Below are 22039 nucleotides of genomic sequence, written 5' to 3' on the forward strand. Positions count from 1 at the left end.
CTCGGGAGCTTTGGGGCTTTTTTTAGCCTCTGCTGCTAAAAATATCCTGGAGCGCTCCTCTCCCATCTCCCCTTTTTCCACAGTGACATCAGCACTGTGAGGAGAGATGCACACAAAGCACTCTTACCCTCCTCCTCCTGCTCTTCTTTCCCCTCTTCCTTCCCCCTCTCTCTGCACGGAAGCAGCCGTGCCAGCTGCTCTGATCTACCATCCAAGGTGCAGTGTTCAGACTCACCTCTCACCATTCTGCTCACGTAGCACCTTGTGGGGCTTATGCAAGACATTCACCAAGTATAGGTTTTCACCAACATCTCAATTTCAATGGCCGGACACAGCAAACACAGATTACAAGCCATGGACAGGCATCCCTGCTCAGAGGAGTTCACTACCAAATCCAGTAATAATAATTTGTGTGTCAGTACTTGTGATCTTGTGAATGAATTCCAGCCATGTAGGTAATAATGACTATGCCCTGCCTTCTAAAAGAACAGTTGGATTCCATGCAAATGGTATGAAGTGGAATGAATTGCTGTTATTACTGTAAATATTACTGAGATGAAGTAATGATATTACTGTAAATGTGTAATTATATACCTATACCTTTGCTGTACGTCGCTCTGGATAAGAGCATCTGCCAAATGCCTATAATGTAATTACATTAAACTACTCAGCCACCTACAGTGGCTTCAGAAAATAATCTGACACCCTTCACTTTTTCCACACTGTATAGTGTTGTGGATTTAATTTTAAATGGATTAAACTGCCCATCAATCTACACTCAATAACCCATAATGATGCTAATTAATTTAAAATAAAAAACTCTCTCATCTCTCATTTCCATAAGTATAGAGTTCCGGCCGTCACGTGACGAGATTCGTTTACGGAACCATTTTGGCAGTAAAACATAATTGAAAATAAATGGCGCCAATATCACTTTCAAACCTTTTGAGTTCACAATGCACTTTGATCAAAAGGAAAATCGCCTTTTTTCCATTAAACAATAATATCGCTACTTGAGAAAGTTGAAAGCACCGTTTTGTACATGGTCCCACCCATTTTTAGGTCCTACAAGTATTTGTTGAATCGTGTTTTGTTAGGCAGGTGCATTCATTTGAGCTGTTGATGTCTAATCTTGATGGTAGACTTTGCAAATGCCAATTGCCTTGCCTGTGTGAGATTGCCGTTTGGGTTGTGAAAACATGAGGAAGATAGCTGTGTCAATGCAAATTAAACTGGCCATCATGAGGCTTAGAAATGAAATCATGCCCAAGACAAAAGTTTGGTTGAAGAAAAAAACAACTGGTGAACTCTATTATGTCAAAAGACCTGGCAGAAACAGGAAGACCTGTAGTGGATGAATACAGCCCGGTGAAGAAAACCCCCCTGACAATCTACCACACATAGAGCTCTATACCAGCTCAACTACAAGATGCAAACCACTGATAAGCCCAAAGAACAAAAAGGTGTATGGTCACACTTGGATTCGGAACCATACTGTCCTCTAGGGTCCTCTTCACATTTGTTCCTGTGTTCGATCACTTGTTCTGCACTCTAGCGGACAGATGAGACAAAGGTGAGGGGGTGTTATGGCTTGGTCCTGTAAGGCTGCCAGTGAAACACGCTCACTGCTGGTGGTGCAGTGCACTGTTGCCTCACAGCAAGACAGTGGTGGGTTCGAGCTTCATGTATGCATGTTCTCCCCGTGTCCGTGTGGGTTTCCTCCGGGTACTCCGGTCAGGTTAAATTCCCCCTTGGTGTACTCCTGCCGCTGCACTTGACCAGGGCACTGGCCTGAGAACTGGAGGTGGTCCCCGGGCACCAAACTATGGCTGCCCACTGCTCCTAGGTAACTAGGATGGGTTAAATGCAGAGGAAGCATTTAATTGCCTTAGAAGGCAATGACAATAAATTGAATCTAATCTAATCTAAACTAATCTCTGCAGAGATGGGAAAACCTGCCGAAAGGACCACCATTTTACAGTACAGTGGTAAGGTGGAAGCCACTCGTGAGTGAAAAACCTTTTTTCACAGTCCGCTTGGAAGTTACCAAACGGCAAATAAAAGACTAAAATTGAACACTTTTGGCAGAACTCTAAGCACTATGTCTGGCAAACACCAGACACTGCTCATCACCTGTTTAATACCATCCCTATGGTGTAGCATGGTGGTGGCAGCATCATGCTATGGAAGTGCTTCTCAGCGGCAGGGACAGGGAGACTGGTCAGAATTCAGGCAAGGATAAATGCAGCCAAATACAGAGAGGTCCTTGAAGAAAACCTACTCCAAAGTGCACACAACCTCAGACTGTGGCAACAGTTCACCTTTCAGAACAACAATGAAGCAAATAATACAGACAAATACAGCCAAGACAACACTGGAGTGGCTTGAGGACAGGTCTCTCACTGTCCTTGAGTGGCTCAGCCAAAGCCCAGACTTAAACCCCATAGAACATCTGTGGAGAGAACTGAAGATGGCAGTTCAAGATGCTTCCAATCCAATCTGACGGAGCTTGAGAGGATCTGCCAGAAAGGATGGGAGAAACTGCCAAAATCCAGGTGTGCAAAGCTTGTAGAGACCCAAGAAGACTCAAACTCAAATTCCCAAAGAAAAAACCCTTGATAGTCATTCTTCCACAACAACATACAACTGCTCCTCTCAAATGAACTCATAAATGGAACACTGCCATCCAAGGTAAAAAAGTAAGTAAATTATTAATAGCAAAATAAAGGTAACCAGTATCCCTGCCACATTTCATCAATATTTTCATTGAAAAATCAAGATTTCTTTGTAAGATGTGGATAGTGTATTAATGTTTTGAATCGCTGGCACACGCACTGAAGACAACTAAATAGATTTAACATACATTATAGCCTTCATAGCATACGTATTAATGCTCATCAGCTGATTGTTGGCTCATGCCAGATTACAGGCAATGTTTTGTGCACCACCTCCACCCGACTCTAAACCTTTCATCACAGTGTCAGGTCCTGGAATCTCCAACTTCTCTGTCCTCAGTTGCTTCACTAAATTCTTCAAGCAAAAACAGGTCACACAACCCTATCAGATCACGCAGCCCTGTCTGTCATTCCAGGAAATTAATGTGGAAGAATGCCAGGCGTACACAGATAAATAGGGCAGAGCCTAGCCTTTTGGAATTGTGGAAGTAATGCTGCTTTGAGATATCTTTGGCAGTTGTAGGCCATTGAATGACAACACAAATATGACCCAGTTCTATTAAAAAGAGGGATGAGGAACAGCACTTTCATCATTTAGGCCAATTATTATGGAATTATTAACATGCATATCTTTCCAGTATAGGAGTGTGCTTACTAAGAGACATCTGACTGAAATATGCAGGGCCCAGAAAGGAGTAGAGGAACTGAAAACAGCATCCAGGCTGGTGCCCTCAGGGTAAATACTGTGCCACTTTCAGCTTCAATATTGCTCAGATCACAAGCCTCAGAATAAAAACTTTCACCTCCATTTCAGTTTTCCTCAACCATTCCAATTCTTCCACACACAATTAGAAACAAGCATATTTATTTTTCCCCAATAGAGTTAATGAAGGAAAAAAATAATATACTTACTATTACTCCCTGACTCTCCCCAATTACTCATCACAGCAATTGTGCATTATACAGTCAGTCAGATGTAAGCTATATAACTTCAAAACCACGGGTTTGCAGTGCTCTGATCTCTTTGAACTAGTTTGCGATGCACCTTTCTCCTGCAGTTTCCTGCTCAAGCAAAGACAGGCCCAGTGGCTGCCTGACCAGTTCTACGCATACCAAGCACCACACACCCATGAACCAACCACGCAGACATTCTACAACATTCCATGGGTTCTATCATAAATCACCTGCTTCAACTGGTGTTGTTTCACAGCAAATCTTTTTCTTTTTTTTTCATACTACATCCCAGGTAAACAACACAACGTCAGCTTCATCCAGCATCAATATCACAGCCATACACAATAGACACCCGCCTAATATCCTTTGTGACAAACAAACACAAAGTTAAAATACTTAGGTTTCTGCCCCACAAATGTTACACTTTCTGTCAATTGTCTGTCCTGAATATTTACAAAAAGAGTCACGCTATATTAATAGTGCTCGTAACTGGCATTACAGGGCCAACAGCATGCTCAGAGCAGAGGAGTGCTTCAGACCAAATGCATAAGACAGTGAGAATGCTCTTATTTTAAGCAGCGGGAAATTCTGGTTGAGCCATCATACTTTATTAATAATATTTTATGCATTACAGTTGGGGTGTTTCTGCTTTGTAATGATTGCTAATATGATTATTTATGCAGCCTTAGCAGTAGTAGGTCTTCACTGTGCCTCACTTTCAATTAAAATAAGATAAGACTTTAACCCACTATTATTATTATTATTATTATTATTATTATTATTAACAGAATGTGCTCCAGTTAAACAGAGCACACAATGTTAGCTGATGCCTGTGGGTATTGTTGCAGCTTCATTGAGAGACCAATAGCTGTAATTACCTAAAAAAGCTAACTATGAACTGCAGATGGACCATTTACAGTAATATTTATTCACTGGTTTTATTCATAATATTGATTCAAATCTCTTCTCAAAGGGGACCTGGCCAAGATAGCAACCATAAAATACAGTGCGAAATATTCTATCTCAAAGACGTCCACAGTACAAAACACAGAACATGACCATTTGAACATGTAGCTAACACTTGTTAATTAGCCTAATCAAACCCACAGGACACAGCCTCCTGCAATCAAAAACAAGTACACTCCAATCACAGTACTGTCAACAAAAACAAGAGAATTTGTTTATATAAAAGCCCTAAGAATCGAGAAGGGTCTAATATGGCAGGTCTTTCCATTTCTTTAGAATGACTAGTCTCTCTTCATTTAAGTGAAATAGTTGCTAAAAACAGAAAATGAAAAAGAATGCCTTTATGTGCGTACAAAGCAAAAAAAACGGCTAGTTTAATCATGAATGTGATGTGTGCATCTTATTGTCTGAGCAAAGCAGTATAATATGAACACAGGAGCAACACAGCTGTGTTGTAATCTACCATGCCATCTTTTGATAAAACCATTACTTTTTCCACTAAGTGCAAAAATGCCATGATGCAGTTCAGTTGTTCAAAGCTAAATTCCAACAACATAAATGTTATAATAATAAAACTATTAATTATTCACAGTGATTGGGTGTGTATATTGTGTGTACAATAATAAAAAACAAGGTCATCCATTTCCTTCAGGGTGATTAAGACCCCTCTGCTTCTCTCAACATGTCATTGGCTAAAGCTGCCGCCACTACTATTTAAAAAAAACTAAGATGAAAACTAGTTTAGTATTTTAAACAAAAAAAAACCCACAAACTAAAAACAAACTAAACTGAAAAATTTATTTAAGAAAACAATTATGATTTTGTAGATATTCACATAGGCTAGTTAATGTACTACTGGAACTACTCATTTGCATATAAAATAAAGCATTCTAAATGGAAACCTTGTGTCTTTTTTAATTTTCCCAAAGTGATTTTGATCATAGCAAGGGCATTCTGTCAGAAATCAATCACTTTCTGACCTCACTCCTTTACATTTTAACAAATGTTTGCCCTTAATGTTTACCCATATTGGACCCCCAACCATATCTAAAGACACAGTCTTCTTTCTCCTGAAGTTTTCATGCTGAGCCTGCTCTCATTCGAGCAACAGCAGACTTCTCAGTATATGGTGGGTAGGTCAGTAACACACAAATCATTAATGTTGCGTATGAATTGCTTTTTAACCCCAAATATTACTTCAGTTTTCCAATTTCTTTATCATCACATGACTTAAAAACAGAACATTTTAATGACATAATAAGGAAGCCAGCAAATGTCAGCAAAATTGTGTGTAGTACAAAGGCAATGTGAACAAAGATATTTGTCAGTTTCTGTTTCATTTTTAGCACATTCTCAAAGTAATTTTTTAACTCGAGAAATTCATAATAAGAGTTGCAGAGGTAAGATTAACAAAGGAAACTGAGAAGACATGAGATTATGTGTGACAATTATTTTAATTGGTCTGTATTATTATTGGCTGCAAAATGTACCAGGGTCATTCCATGAAAAATCAACCAGAGGTGTTATCGGTGACCACTCCAATTTTGCTCAAACTTTGTGTAAATTCAAGAGAAAATGCTAAACATTAGCCTCATTGAATTGGTCCTTCTGCAAATATCGGCTCTTATAAAAAGCTGGGTGGCACCAAAAAAGTCACTCTCAATGAAAACTGGTTGATTTCTGAGCGGCATCTTAGGCATTAAAGCAGGAAAAAACCTGAAAATGTGTACTCTCACAGTTTTCTGTCTATTTTCAGATTATGAATGTTTTCCATTGTACTGCTCAAAAAAAAAAAATGCTACATCAAGTTAGGTCTGGCCAGGAATGACCAAATAGTGTTGCATGTCAGGTAGAAGGTAAAATTGAATGTTTGTGTATTTCAAAAGGTATAAATCTCCTATGTATGTACAAAATATTGAGCTGTTACTGCTATGTCTTAGCATGTTTCATCAGTTCAAAGAGAATACAACACAAGAGACCTTGTTGTATGGGGAATGCAGTCACGGTTAAAGTGTGTGCTTAGGCTCGACGCCGAGTGGTGGCAACACCCTTTAACTCCCCATACAAGACGGCTTAAGTGCCTTATTGCTTTTATAAAAGCGTTACAACATTTATGAACAACTAATGGATGACACAATATTACTTTATTTTCTAAATCATTATTTTCATAAAGCAACTATTCTTCCACCAGATAATGTAGTCCACAGAACACAATTAATGGTTGCTTTATTTGGATGCTACCATAAATTGTACAGCCACTGAAAAAATGTCCATAAAATGTCTCCTGTCTCGTTTTCTACTTTTAACTGCTGGGCCTGGGGTAACACTGACATCAGTGTTGGCCAGTATGTCACTCCAGCATTTTCGTTCTGTGACATTGGGTCTCCAGTAGCTTTCAAGGCAGATTTCACATTTATGACCACTGACTGACATTATCTCTCTCGCGCCGAGCCCCGCATCCAATAAAGTTTGCACGATGGTAAACCATGGTACTGCGGTGACAGTGGTTTGTATAGATTGTGGTGCCTGTGGCTCTACAGATCCTTGGCAACATTGTTGCAAGCCAGTTCACCCCCATCGGCTCCTATGCCCTTTTCCTGGCACCAGTCCATAAGGCATCCTAATTGCCCACTTTGTTGAGGCCTCGGCGTTCTTTTCGTTTTGAGATTTTTCTCATTTATCCACTGCTTCTTTTTTGGCTCTAGCAGGATGGCCAGGTATCCCAGCTGTACCACCCTCACTTTGGCTTTCAAACATGTCATCCATTGACATTCTGTCAAACTTATCAAAATTTACTCTGAACATCAGGCTAACATTAGGCTAATCAAAAAGATAAATAACGGTAAAAAAAAATTCATAACGTATCGATATAGAACACAGGGCCATAGAATAGAAGCACAAAATAATGAGCAGGGTGATATTGTTTGTAAACAGGCTGTTTGATTTACTGTTACTTTATGGGATTTATAATCACGGTAGAAAAGCTCAACCAGTCAGCTTTCAAGATCGAAACAACCCATTTTATAATTCACGATAAAATAAACTTTGATGGTTAACTGGTTAAGAACAGCCACAAGTAAAAAGTCAAATAGATCATTTATTATATTATACAATGTCAAATAAAGTTTGGTCAGGCTAGAAAATTACCAAAAAGTGTTCAACCAAGTAGATGGTACGGTAGAAAGTTTCCAATCAATGAAACTTCATAAGCTAAGGATGGCAACCAAGGCACTGATGATTTGGGTCCGTAAAAAAGCCTTGCTAATATGGCTAATGCATAGGCAAGAACTTAAAAACATGCACCAAAGCGTTGTGGCACACAGGCCTTTATCAGGACGATGAAGGCCTGTGTGCCACAATGCGTCGGTGCATGTTTCTAACAACACTAAGATTGACTGAAGACATAAAACTAACATTCTCAATTCTCAATTTGACAGTGCTGTGCTTATTATGAATAAAAATGGCACAGTATTTAAACACCACCCATAAAGGGGTATTTGGAGCAAGACAAGAAAGAGGAAGCGAGTGGCATCCATTCACTGGATTGTGCACATTACTGTGTATGACGTGTTCACTGCCACTTCATGTCTGCCTGGTCCAATGAGCAGGTCTATCTCAAGGCTGTGTTAACAACACACAATGTTCCAGTATTCCACTCTCCTCTTCACAATTATTCCAAGGGAGTCAAGAAATCAGCCTGAATTCCAGTATGAAGGCTAACCTTTAATCTTTGGAAATCATAATTGGAAGAAGGAGCAAAGCACTGCATTGTTAGCTAGTGTATTCTCCGAAACACCATATCCTGTGTTTGATATACATGTTAAAGATTGAAAAGATTTTACAGCACCAAACACAGTAGTACAGTTGGACTGATTCAGTTCTCTTTGAAAACATGTTCATTCATCTCTAACGCATTGAAAAATACAGAAAAGTCCTGTGCATTGTACATATTTCAATATCCATTCATCTTTGAAAGGACTTTTAATTTGAATATATGCGCCTATAAGAAGATGCACTTTTCTTAAGCAGTCTTCATTTATTTTGAATTGTTTATGTTTGCCCTATATTCACTGAGTGAATACATCAGCAAAATGATGACCGCAATATTTTACTGAAAGAGTTCCCTTTTCCCAGGACACACATCATCATTAAAGGGTGATTCTACTTCAAACAGGCTCTCTCCTTCAGTAATTAATGAGTCTACAGAGAGCACTGGACATTTAATACTTATTGTTAGTAATCACTAGCCTAGCAGACACATTTATTCAGTGACTTATTGCTTACAGTAATTATATTCCATTCATACAAAAATATGAAAGATATAAGTAGCCTAATTAAGATTTTAGAAGCACCTTGCTCAAGGGCAGAGCACAATAGCAGTAGCAACTACAATGATAAACAAACAATTAATTAAGCAATCCCCTACCCACAGTGAGAATTAAATACCCAATCCCTTACATACAAGGCCACACTTGTCCATGTTTTTGTCATAAGGTTTGAGAAAAATGGTAGTATGCCACGTACAGTACTGTGCAGATACTATAAAGAGAATATGAAAATGCTGTATAACATGCATTGAGACTACATATACGAATGAATATCACAGCCGCTATATCATTCTCACAATAACCAATACGTTGCAATTAGAATTATATTTAAAAGCAGACTAATTCTTATTTCATCTTAATTCACACAGCCTGCAAACTTTGAACTTAAATGACAAAAAGTAGTGTTAAGAAACAGCACTTCATTGTAGTGCTAATAAAATAATGTTAATTTAGGCTGCAGACATGTAATTGGTTCTAAGTAGGTTAGAGTATGTGGTTATTATGTATTTGGTTGGGAAGAAGATTTGGTAAAATTAGTAGGCCGGTTGTTTAAAATGTGGCTACGTGGCCTCTTCAATTAGCGTCGGTTCTCCGCGTTGGTTTGAGCCAAACGAGAAATGTTCCCCTTGTTGCTGTACAAAACCACAACGTCAAGCATTATCAGAACGCTCATCATACTGCTGTGCCTGCACATGTCCTATTCAACAACGCAAACACACTGCACTCCCATATTTAGCATATACAATCTGAGGGATACATATTTTAGAGTTAATATAGCTAACGTTATAGTTTTAATCAGACTTTATGGATGTTGATATAGCCTACCGCAGACTGTAGCGCAAACACCATTAATTATCCGTGGCATGCACAAGACGTCATGCAAAAATATGTGCCAATTAAAAAACGTTTGGCGGCTGAGAAGGATCCCCTTGAAAACCGGTTTTTAAAAACCTACCTCTCATAGGATTTTGAATCCACAGGATCCCCCCGATAAGGTGGTGAGACTGTCCTAGCATCCCGCCTCAGATGTTTGCACACGCAATATAAACGTTTGTCCTCAATAGACAGTTTTAGGCAAGGCTCTCTCCCAAAAACAATTCACTCCGTGTCGACAGATTGAGCTGCAGCGGACGATTATCTCATGAGGAGCTACGTCCAATGCGGCCAATTATGTAGGCTACATTACGCTACAGTAGCGTACAGGTAACTAACGTTAGCGCACTGATAATCTCTTCAGTTTTGTCTATAATATGAACCAGTCTTGGAATCTCGAGATAATGAAAATGTAATATTCCTCAAGAAATGAGAAGTTACAAACAACGTTAAATATTTATTTGGCTGGTCTCGCTCCTTGCCATGACTAAATCACGCGTAACCGATTAGTAGCCTACAAACATAAGGTATACGAAGGAGCTCTGTCTCTCCACAGTGCGCATCATAAATTGACAGGGGCATTGGAAAAAGGCGATGAGCGTTTGTGCTGAAAAGCTAGTTACTGCGTGTTTTCGGTTCTTCGAGAATAAAACGTCTGCCCACATAGTCTATTAATATTTTACACTGAAATATTCTTCTAACCGACAGACAATCACTCCCTAGCTAGGCAACACCGAATGTTTATACTTCACTGATTTTCTGAGGCGTGCAGCACTAGCCAATCATAGCCACTTGCGAATTGTCCGCGGCTCTATTCCCAAACTCCAAACATTGGCGGATGAAGATATTTCTTTGCTTCAAGAAATGTTAGCCGTCTTACCTTCGACAGGCATTCTATTACTCTTCATTTAATTCATGTAATTCAGTCATTATTCGTGTACATGTATACAATGCAGCCGAATTTCGCTTCTGGGCATTTACAATAGCCAACACAGACAAACATCAGCCACGCTGCGAAACTCATTTGTTAATTGTGGAATCATGGGAAATGTAGTTTATTTGTATTTCGTACCGCCCGTCAATGATTTCAATATGCCTCATTGCCTGTTTGTCCTCATAACCTGTAGCTGTTTTTAAAGACTGTTCGAACAGCTACAACAACACCTGAAAGGGAAATTCATTTGGGATGGATGTTGTTCATAAGTAAAATCACACCAAAGGCCTTCAGTGCGTGGGAACAAGCCTGTGTGAAATATAGGCATACTCACATTTAATAAAAATCAAATAATTATTTTGCTTTTTTCCGTAAAAGCAACTCACTACATGATTTATTTTTCTATTTTATTTTTTGTATTTTTTTCTTAACAGTGACCCAACTCACATTTACAACCTTTATTGTAAAAACTTTACATCGAACAAACATCAGTCAAGATATGATAACATCAAAGGGAAATCGTCATTCTGTCAGCAGGGGGAAATTTAACCTGTAATTCAAGATATAAGAGATGTGTATTTAAATGCAAATGTGGATAATTCCAAAATATCTGCATTTAAAAAAAATAGGAGAAATGGCAGGGCAATTTCAAATTAATATCTGTAGTCATTTGATTTATTCCACATAGACATATTACAAAATCATCACAGCTGAATAAAAGTTTTCCTTGCTGATGCATTGTACATTACTGAATTGTTCATAACCTTGCAGAAGTGAGTAGAAACAAACCATGTACTACAACTATAAAAAGTAAATAAAATTGAATGGTTTTACTCTCCATCACTAGTAGGCATCCCCAGTCATTTAACTTGAGCTGGACTGATTGGTTGAAGCATCAAATGTTAAGTCATGATCAGACAGTGGAGAGTGTAAACCTGTGAAAAATCTGTATTTGTTTTGTAAATTCTGTATTCACACATTCTTTGCAACTGGGTACATGTACAGTAGTATGTGACAATGCTAGGCTTATCTTGGTAAGTTGGAATGGTTGTCTCCCTCTCCATCTTGTATGGGTGTCCCTGTTCTGTTGATTTCTGCTGCACTTCCCGTATGGCCTTTCTCAGTTTTCCCTCTCCATACTGCTGGCGAGGATCTTGTCCCAAATCATCTGGGCTCCTCCACTGCTTCTCTCCAGCCTCCGCTTCATCACCCCCCGCTCAGCCCCTTTTCCTTCACACTGTTGCACTAGGCTTCTATTGTGGGGGTTTAGGCCAGAGCTTTTTGTAAGGTGTGTTGTGACAATTGATTGAATGATTTGCTATACATATACATTTTGATTTGATTTAATTAATCTCAGCAAAGCAGCTATATCCAGACATCTATTTAATAAATGGTGAATAAGCAGAATATGTATTTTAATAAATTAGTGGTGGGCTACATCTGACTCATTTTTACCCGTGTAGCCCAGGTCCAATATTCCCCAGTGTGCAGCAATGGAGGTGAGACCATTATTATCGAACCGTCCACTGACCATTACAAGCTCCTGAAGAGGATAATCTTGAAAGAAGTTGAAGGAAATGCCAGAGGCCTGGCCAACTGTGAAAGTGCGCCCCCAGTTTGTGCCAAAGGTCAGCAGGTAGATCCAGTTCCCTGGATTGTATTTCCCTGAAACCTGCACAATGACCTCACGCTCAAATAGGATAAATTCATGTTCTATATCTGTATTCCGGCCAAAGAGCTCTCCCCAGTTGTAGTCATGTTTTATTTGCAATCTGAAACAGGGCAAGAAAAGAGTTCCATCATAAATACAAAGGCAAACCTACATTCTCACTTCATTTTAAGAGCAAATGTTGACATTTTAAAAAATAACATTATTTAATAATTTCATTTGCCTGAGTGGTAAACGGCAACAGATGGATTAATGGATTAATTCAATAATAATTTATTGATATTTACCCCCTGATGTAGCCATTGTTGAGCTCCCACACTTTGACTCCAGTGATACGCCCAGTCCCAGTGTTAGGCGGATCAGATGTAAAAGGAGTACCACTGCCCCTGCCTACTGCTCCTGAGAAGTGGTATGGTAGGTCTGAGGAGGAAAAGACAAAATAACACGGCTTTTAATCATTTATTTTAGACTAATGCTTCTTTCCAGGGCAACATAACACACATTAGACAATACAATATGAAGTAAAATAACTGTACATTACAGTGCATTTCCCACATATGTCCAATAGGCAACACAGGTCAATATTAGGCAATTAGTCAATCAATGACTAAATTTAATTCCATAATTGCTTCTCTATCCATTACAGTCCTATGTAATACAATGTGAAATAGAAGTCTCACACATTTTTGTCAATAATGTAAAATTGTGGTTACTGAGTGACTCGCTTGGCAAATTCAATAGTTTGTTTAATTTGCTGGGTATGACTGGGGTCCACAGTGGTGGGGTATGAATTTATTTTGCCTTGCTAGAAGTAGGGTTCCTCCCAACTTACCTAAAGGATTCTAGTAATATAATAATAATAATAATAATAATAATAATAATAATCATAATAATAATAATCATAATAATCATAATAATCATAATAATCATAATCATAATTCATTTTATTTCTGTACCATTGTCCAGTACAAACATTTTTAAAAATACAAAAATGCTAAGCATGGCTTTTCCCCCATTCTGTTTTCATTTTGGAACTTTTTTAAGGAAATTATATAATGAATATATTGGTAGAGCCACGGTGGTGCAACAGGCTAAGATGCAGCGGACTTGGTATTGTTCTCCTTCGGCCACCGTGGGACGGGGTGTGCACGGTGTATCTAACGCTAACTCTAATTGAATTAGATGGGGTACAATTGGCTACCAAATTAAAAAATTAAATTTTTTTATAAAAGGAGATTGAATTCTATCAATATGCAACATCATCACTAGTAATTATTTAGTAGCAATCTGTAGGACATTTGTTGAAATTTGTGATTATGCCAATCCAGTCATATTCATTTTGCTTGTACTGCAATTTGGTTTACATTTCAGGTTGTTTGTTCTTAGAATGGCGGCACGGATGGTGCAGTGGGTAGCACTGCCGCCTCACAGCAAGGAGGTCCTGGGTTCGAATCCCAGTCAGCCGGGGCCTCTCTGTGTGGAGTTTGCATGTTCTCCCCGTGTCTGCGTGGGTTTCCTCCGGGTACTCCGGTTTCCTCCCACAGTCCAAAGACATGCAGGTTAGGCTGATTGGAGAGTCTAAATTGCCCATAGGTATGAGTGTGTGAGTGAATGGTGTGTGTACCCTGTGATGGACTGGCGACCTGTCCAGGGTGTATTCCTGCCTTTCGCCCAATGTATGCTGGGATAGGCTCCAGCCCCCCTGCGACCCTGTTCAGGATAAGCGGGTTAAGATAATGGATGGATGGATGGATGGATGTTCTTAGAATGTGATAGTCAAGTGAACGCATCATGTAATAATGTCTTAAAACTTATTACAGTGTATGTGATATTGTGAGACACTTACTCTTAGCCCCAGCTGTGAGACAGCAAAGACAGAAGATGAAGATAGAGATCATTCTGGAGTAGTCGTAATCAGCAACTGTTCTAGAAACCTGTAACCAGATTCAAAATGGAAGAAGGAAGTCACATGCTACAGTAAATTATATAAATCATGTTCTGCGTATTTTGTTTGCAGAGTACTGATCCAGTTGTTTAGCGCAATGAAACCTATCCATTATATGTCCAAGTATCATGCACTGTATCAAAGCTTCCCAAACAGAATTGAAAATTGTCCATGATCTTAGGGTTGCATAGCCATAAAAAGTATTTACAGTGTGTATTCTAGATATGAAGGAGAATTAGTTTTTTTTACATTAGGGACCTTCATTAGGGAGAAGGTTAGAAATATAGAACCTAAGGTTAGAAAATAAATCTCAGTACTTCAAAACAATGAAACAGATATACATTAATTAACAGCAGAAATATTGATGAGCGGTCATTGACGTGCAGGACTGTGGGGTTTGTGTGTATTAGTCACCGACCACCAATCATCATCCAGTATCTTCTATTTTATTTAAAATATACAAAGAAAAACATTGAATTGTCTCAAAATAGCCACTATGACAGTATAATTTAATACAACAAAATATGTATTAATTGAATACACCCAACAAGACCCTGTCACATGTGTTACATTACATTATTGGCATTTGACATATGCTCTTATCCAGAGTGACTTACAGTTGATTAGACTAAACAGGAGACAATCCTCCCCTGGAGCAATGCAGGGTTAAGGGCTGTTGCCAGCTTTTGCACCCTGCACTTTATACGCTTGTTGTATTTTATGTGTTTTTAAGTATTGTGTGACTCTCTCTGCAAACAAATTTACCTACGGGTACAAATAAAGTAACTTAACTTAACTTAACTTAAATTACAGCCAAATAAGTACACAGTACGCTCTTTCTTTCTGTGATGAGTGAATTAAGTGCACCAACCTATCTACAGTATATTATACCTAAGTACGTATATTACTTGTAGGTTGTTCCTATAGCAGCTGGCAACTGGCCATATATTTTGTTTTAATACATTTGTATTAAAAATGTAAGTAAGTCATTGTATTTCACTCTTAACATTCACCAGAAATGATCATTTCACAGCCTGTGGCTGATTTTGAAATCTTGTGCACACCCCTGTGCAAGAATAGGCTAGTTTGTCTTTAGAATTCATAACTGTAAAATAATGAAATATTGGTATGATGTTTAAATCATTATTTACAAACTTACATTTAGTAATACTCTTATAAATGTTTCTAGCTCAGTGGTTTATTACTAATTTGCCACATTGTTAGCTGTGCACAGTATGTTCATTAATAAATAAATAAATTCAGAAAATTATTTCAGTCATAAATCTGTAAATAATCTAATTGCTTGCAAGAGTGACTTCGCAGAAACTCACCAGCTCAGTAATGTAGAGATGCAGAGAGTGAGATGTAAAATGACCTTTTGCTCTGGACATTCTTGTATTTATATGTGTAAGGTAGGCTACATTCCAGTGGGTGACGTCTTTACATTCTTTGGCAAAGAACGTACATATTTCCTTTTGTTTTTTGAGACTTTTTACACCGAATGTTTATACTTCACTGATTTTCTGAGGCGTGCAGCACTAGCCAATCATAGCCACTTGCGAATTGTCCGCGGCTCTATTCCCAAACTCCAAACATTGGCGGATGAAGATATTTCTTTGCTTCAAGAAATGTTAGCCGTCTTACCTTCGACAGGCATTCTATTACTCTTCATTTAATTCATGTAATTCAGTCATTATTCGTGTACATGTATACAATGCAGCCGAATTTCGCTTCTGGGCATTTACAATAGCCAACACAGACAAACATCAGCCACGCTGCGAAACTCATTTGTTAATTGTGGAATCATGGGAAATGTAGTTTATTTGTATTTCGTACCGCCCGTCAATGATTTTAATATACCTCATTGCCTGTTTGTCCTCATAACCTGTAGCTGTTTTTAAAGACTGTTCGAACAGCTACAACAACACCTGAAAGGGAAATTCATTTGGGATGGATGTTGTTCATAAGTAAAATCACACCAAAGGCCTTCAGTGCGTGGGAACAAGCCTGTGTGAAATATAGGCATACTCACATTTAATAAAAATCAAATAATTATTTAGCTTTTTTCCGTAAAAGCAACTCACTACATGATTTCTTTTTCTATTTTATTTTTTTGTATTTTTTTCTTAACAGTGACTCAACCCAACTCACATTTACAACCTTTATTGTAAAAGCTTTACATCGAACAAACATCAGTCAAGATATGAGAACATCAAAGGGAAATCGTCATTCTGTCAGCAGGGGGAAATATAACCTGTAATTCAAGATATAAGAGATGTGTATTTAAATGCAAATGTGGATAATTCCAAAATATCTGCATTTTAAAAAAATGGGAGAAATGGCAGGGCAATTTCAAATTAATATCTGTAGTCATTTGATTTATTCCACATAGACATATTACAAAATCATCACAGCTGAATAAAAGTTTTCCTTGCTGATGCATTGTACATTACTGAATTGTTCATAACCTTGCAGAAGTGAGTAGAAACAAACCATGTACTACAACTATAAAAAGTAAATAAAATTGAATGGTTTTACTCTCCATCACTAGTAGGCATCCCCAGTCATTTAACTTGAGCTGGACTGATTGGTTGAAGCATCAAATGTTAAGTCATGATCAGATAGTGGAGAGTGTAAACCTGTGAAAAATCTGTATTTGTTTTGTAAATTCTGCATTCACACATTCTTTGCAACTGGGTACATGTACAGTAGTATGTGACAATGCTAGGCTTATCTTGGTAAGTTGGAATGGTTGTCTCCCTCTCCCTCTTGTATGGGTGTCCCTGTTCTGTTGATTTCTCTTCCTCTTGCTCTGTTGCACTTCCCGTATGGCCTTTCTCAGTTTTCCCCCTCCATACTGCTGGTGAGGATCTTGTCCCAAATCATCTGGGCTCCTCCACTGCTTCTCTCCAGCCTCCGCTTCATCACCCCCCGCTCAGCCCCTTTTCCTTCACACTGTTGCACTAGGCTTCTATTGTGGGGGTTTAGGCCAGAGCTTTTTGTAAGGTGTGTTGTGACAATTGATTGAATTATTTGCTATACATATACATTTTGATTTGATTTAATTAATCTTAGCAAAGCAGCTATATCTGGATAAGAGCGTCTGCCAAATGCCAATAATGTAATATCCAGACATCTATTTAATAAATGGTGAATAAGCAGAATATGTATTTTAATAAATTAGTGGTGGGCTACACCTGACTCATTTTTACCCGTGGAGCCCAGGTCCAATACTCCCCAATGTGCAGCAATGGAGGAGAGACCATTATTATCGAACCGTCCACTGACCATTACAAGCTCCTGAAGAGGATAAGCTTGAAAGAAGTTGAAGGAAATGCCAGAGGCCTGGCCAACTGTGAAAGTGCGCCCCCAGTTTGTGCCAAAGGTCAGCAGGTAGATCCAGTTCCCTGGATTGTATTTCCCTGAAACCTGCACAATGACCTCATGCTCAAATAGGATAAATTCATGTTCTATATCTGTATTCCGGCCAAAGAGCTCTCCCCAGTCGTAGTCATGTTTTATTTGCAATCTGAAACAGGGCAAGAAAAGAGTTCCATCATAAATACAAAGGCAAACCTACATTCTCACTTCATTTTAAGAGCAAATGTTGACATTTTTAAAAATAACATTATTTAATAATTTCATTTGCCTGAGTGGTAAACGGCAACAGATGGATTAATGGATTAATTCAATAATAATTTGTTGATATTTACCCCCTGATGTAGCCGTTGTTGAGCTCCCACACTTTGACTCCAGTGATACGCCCAGTCCCAGTGTTAGGCGGATCAGATGTAAAAGAAGTACCACTGCCCCTGCCTACTGCTCCTGAGAAGTGGTATGGTAGGTCTGAGGAGGAAAAGACAAAATGACACGGCTTTTAATCATTTATTTTAGACTAATGCTTCTTTCCAGGGCAACATAACACACATTAGACAATACAATATGAAGTAAAATAACTGTACATTACAGTGCATTTCCCACATATGTCCAATAGGCAACACAGGTCAATATTAGGCAATTAGTCAATCAATGACTAAATTTAATTCCATAATTGCTTCTCTATCCATTACAGTCCTATGTAATACAATGTGAAATAGAAGTCTCACACATTTTTGTCAATAATGTAAAATTGTGGTTACTGAGTGACTCGCTTGGCAAATTCAATAGTTTGTTTAATTTGCTGGGTATGACTGGGGTCCACAGTGGTGGGGTATGAATTTATTTTGCCTTGCTGGAAGTAGGGTTCCTCCCAACTTACCTAAAGGATTCTAGTAATATAATAATAATAATAATAATAATAATAATAATAATAATAATAATAAGAACAATAATAATAATAATAATAATAATAATAATAATAATAATAATATTCATAATAATAATAATAATATTCATAATAATAATAATAATATTCATAATAATAATAATTATTCATTTTATTTCTGTACCATTGTCCAGTACAAACATTTTTAAAAATACAAAAATGCTAAGCATGGCTTTTCCCCCATTCTGTTTTCATTTTGGAACTTTTTTAAGGAAATTATATAATGAATATATTGGTAGAGCCACGGTGGTGCAACAGGCTAAGATGCAGCGGACTTGGTATTGTTCTCCTTCGGCCACCGTGGGACGGGGTGTGCACGGTGTATCTAACACTAACTCTAATTGAATTAGATGGGGTACAATTGGCTACCAAATTAAAAAATTAAATTTTTTTATAAAAGGAGATTGAATTCTATCAATATGCAACATCATCACTAGTAATTATTTAGTAGCAATCTGTAGGACATTTGTTGAAAATTGTGATTATGCCAATCCAGTCATATTCATTTTGCGTGTACTGCAATTTGGCTTACATTTCAGGTTGTTTGTTCTTAGAATGTGATAGTCAAGTGAACGCATGATGTAATAATGTCTTAAAACTTATTACAGTGTATGTGATATTGTGAGACACTTACTCCTAGCCCCAGCTGTGAGACAGCAAAGACAGAAGATGAAGATAGAGATCATTCTGGAGTAGTCGTGATCAGCAACTGTTCTAGAAACCTGTAACCAGATTCAAAATGGAAGAAGGACGTCACATGCTACAGTAAATGATATAAATCATGTTCTGCGTATTTTGGTTTGCAGAGTACTGATCCAGTTGTTTAGCGCAATGAAACCTATCCATTGTATGTCCAAGTGTCATGCACTGTATCAAAGCTTCCCGAACAGAATTAATAATTGTCCATGATCTTAGGGTTGCATAGCCATAAAAAGTATTTACAGTGTGTATTCTAGATATGAAGGAGAATTCGTTTTTTTTTACATTAGGGACCTTCATTAGGGAGAAGGTTAGAAATATAGAACCTAAGGTTAGAAAATAAATCTCAGTACTTCAAAACAATGAAACAGATATACATTAATAACAGCAGAAATATTGATGAGCGGTAATTGACGTGCAGGACTGGGGTTTGTGTGTATTAGTCACCGACCACCAATCATCATCCAGTATCTTCTATTTTATTTAAAATATACAAAAAAAAACATTGAATTGTCTCAAAATAGCCACTATGACAGTATAATTTAATACAACAAAATATGTATTAATTGAATGTAATAATTTAATACACCCAAAAAGACCCTTACACATGTGTTACATTACATTAATGGCATTTGACAGATGCTCTTATCCAGAGTGACTTACAGGTGATTATACTAAACAGGAGACAATCCTCCCCTGGAGCATTGCAGGGTTAAGGGCCTTGCTCAAGGCCCCAACAGCTGTGCAGATCATATTGTGGGTCCACCGGGATTAGAGCCACCTACCTTGCATGTCCCAGTCATTTACCTTAACCATTACACTACAGGCCACCCCACATGTGGGTATGTGTTGATACCCAGTGCTCCTTCCCCCATTACATGAACATCAGTTACAACAAGCGCTCATCAAAACCTCACAATATATTGAGCCAAAACAAACCTTAATCAAAATGGACACACGGTAACCAGGTTTTCATTTAGTAATGCAATTTGAGATCACCCTGTTTATAACAATGGTCTGTTAAATTACAGGCAAACAAGTACACAGTACGCTCTTTCTTTCTGTGATGAGTGAATTAAGTGCACCAACCTATCTACAGTATATTATACCTAAGTATGTATATTACTCGTAGGTTGTTCCTATAGCAGCGGGCAACTGGCCATATATTTTGTTTTAATACATTTGTATTAAAAATGTAAGTAATTCATTGTATTTCACTCTTAACATTCACCAGAAATGATCATTTCACAGCCTGTGGCTGATTTTGAAATCTTGTGCACACCCCTGTGCAAGAATATGGGCTAGTTTGTCTTTAGAATTCATTACTGTAAAATAATGAAATATTGGTATGATGTTTAAATCATTATTTACAAACTTATATTTAGTAATACTCTTATAACTGTTTCTAGCTCAGTGGTTTATTACTAATTTGCCACATTGTTAGTTGTGCACAGTATGTTCATTAATAAATAAATAAATTCAGAAAATTATTTCAGTCATAAATCTATAAATAATCTAATTGCTTGCAAGAGTGGCTTCGCAGAAACTCACCAGCTCAGTAATGTAGAGATGCAGAGAGTGAGATTTTCAAAGGTGTAGAATGATATTTTGATCTGGACATTCTTGTATTTATATGTGTAAGGTAGGCTACATTCCAGTGGGTGACGTCTTTACATTCTTTGGCAAAGAACGTACATATTTCCTTTTGTTTTTTATTTGAGACTTTTTCCTGATTCCTGATCTCTTGATAATAAAGGAACATTTAGTAATTGAATGTGGACCTATGTACTCACCAAGAAAAAAGCAATGTCAAAATGTTGAATGTTTTAGTTTCTTGGGATAAAATGTGCAGGTTTTTATGTTGACTTTTTATGTTTTATGTTGCACAGACCAACATAATTTTCAGCAAGATATCAAAATGTGCTTTACCAAAAGGCTGAGAAGAACATTACAGGGTTAAACTGAAATTTATTTATACTGCATCACATTCAATTAGTCTAGTATTCTTCAGTACTTTGGATTGTCTGTTTATAAATAAAAGGACTGTATTCATGAAATATCCATGTATTAGTTATTTAGCACCATCAGCTTTAAATCTGTTACTTAGTGAATTATTTAACGTATAGGGCTGAAATCAGTCACATTGACCCCATTGGTCATTCATTTAATTACATTCTCCCTACCGAAAAACCCTTTTGATCAGCCTACTGACCTCTCAGCCTGAAGGTTTTCTCTTGTGGATGGTCATGTGTGAAATCATATCCATTTTTATCTGTTCTGTTACTCGATTTAAAAGATAAACGTGAAAAATATCTCTTCAGTGAAAATTGTGAAAATGTATATACTTATTTATTTACTTAACTTTGCAATCAGCAATCAGCTGATATTTTGCAAAGTCATACCGGAAAGAAAGAAGTCGGCATAGAGATCTCAGTAAGCAAATTATGTTTACAGCCTTGATTAATATAAAAAAGGTTTCTGGTTTGAAACAAAAGATCTAAGCTAGAAATAGCCATATTTCATTTACATGAATGGGATCTACAGTTAGGTTATTAGTAATTAATTAATGGTTAATAATGTTTGGCACATGCTGTTGGGTTATGTGGCAGACCATTAAAATGCTATATGCCTAGTTACAAATAATTCCAGCAAGTAATTCAATCCAGGACCAG

General features: G+C 37.7%; 3 protein-coding genes across 7 annotated transcripts in view; all 3 read right to left on the bottom strand.

Moving 5' to 3' along the window:
- The window catches only part of samd12 (sterile alpha motif domain containing 12), a 55629-nt gene extending 44556 nt beyond the window's left edge, over positions 1–11073 (bottom strand). The window contains exon 1 of one of the 4 annotated variants that reach the window (XM_061245601.1): positions 10677–11073. Coding sequence is in view for 3 of the 4 variants with exons in the window: in XM_061245581.1 (XP_061101565.1) it covers positions 9879–9939 (61 nt within the window). In the remaining variant the exon portion in view is untranslated. Of the gene's footprint in view, positions 1–3587; positions 3728–9878; positions 10577–10676 lie in introns of those variants that run through there. The other 3 variants (XM_061245593.1, XM_061245581.1, XM_061245586.1) reach the window with 3 other exon arrangements.
- Positions 11074–11376: 303 nt separating this feature from the next.
- On the bottom strand, positions 11377–16130 carry LOC133130781 (zymogen granule membrane protein 16-like). 2 transcript variants are annotated; one of them, XM_061245624.1, is made up of 4 exons: positions 15989–16130; positions 14246–14333; positions 12687–12819; positions 11377–12502 (listed from the first exon to the last, which is right to left on the bottom strand). In XM_061245624.1, the coding sequence occupies exons 2-4, from the start codon at positions 14295–14297 to the stop codon at positions 12154–12156; spliced, it is 534 nt and encodes a 177-aa protein (XP_061101608.1). In that variant the 5' UTR covers positions 14298–14333; positions 15989–16130; the 3' UTR covers positions 11377–12153. The 2 variants fall into 2 exon arrangements, with proteins under 2 accessions (XP_061101608.1, XP_061101599.1); XM_061245615.1 differs by lacking the exon at positions 15989–16130 and adding an exon at positions 15676–15974.
- Positions 16131–16491: 361 nt separating this feature from the next.
- Positions 16492–20967, bottom strand: LOC133130793 (zymogen granule membrane protein 16-like). Its single transcript, XM_061245637.1, has 4 exons — positions 20919–20967; positions 19303–19390; positions 18058–18190; positions 16492–17873 (listed from the first exon to the last, which is right to left on the bottom strand). The coding sequence occupies exons 2-4, from the start codon at positions 19352–19354 to the stop codon at positions 17525–17527; spliced, it is 534 nt and encodes a 177-aa protein (XP_061101621.1). The 5' UTR covers positions 19355–19390; positions 20919–20967; the 3' UTR covers positions 16492–17524.
- Positions 20968–22039: the final 1072 nt, after the last annotated feature.

This window comes from Conger conger, chromosome 1 (genome assembly GCF_963514075.1).
Source record: "Conger conger chromosome 1, fConCon1.1, whole genome shotgun sequence".
Taxonomy (NCBI): Eukaryota; Metazoa; Chordata; class Actinopteri; order Anguilliformes; family Congridae; genus Conger; species Conger conger.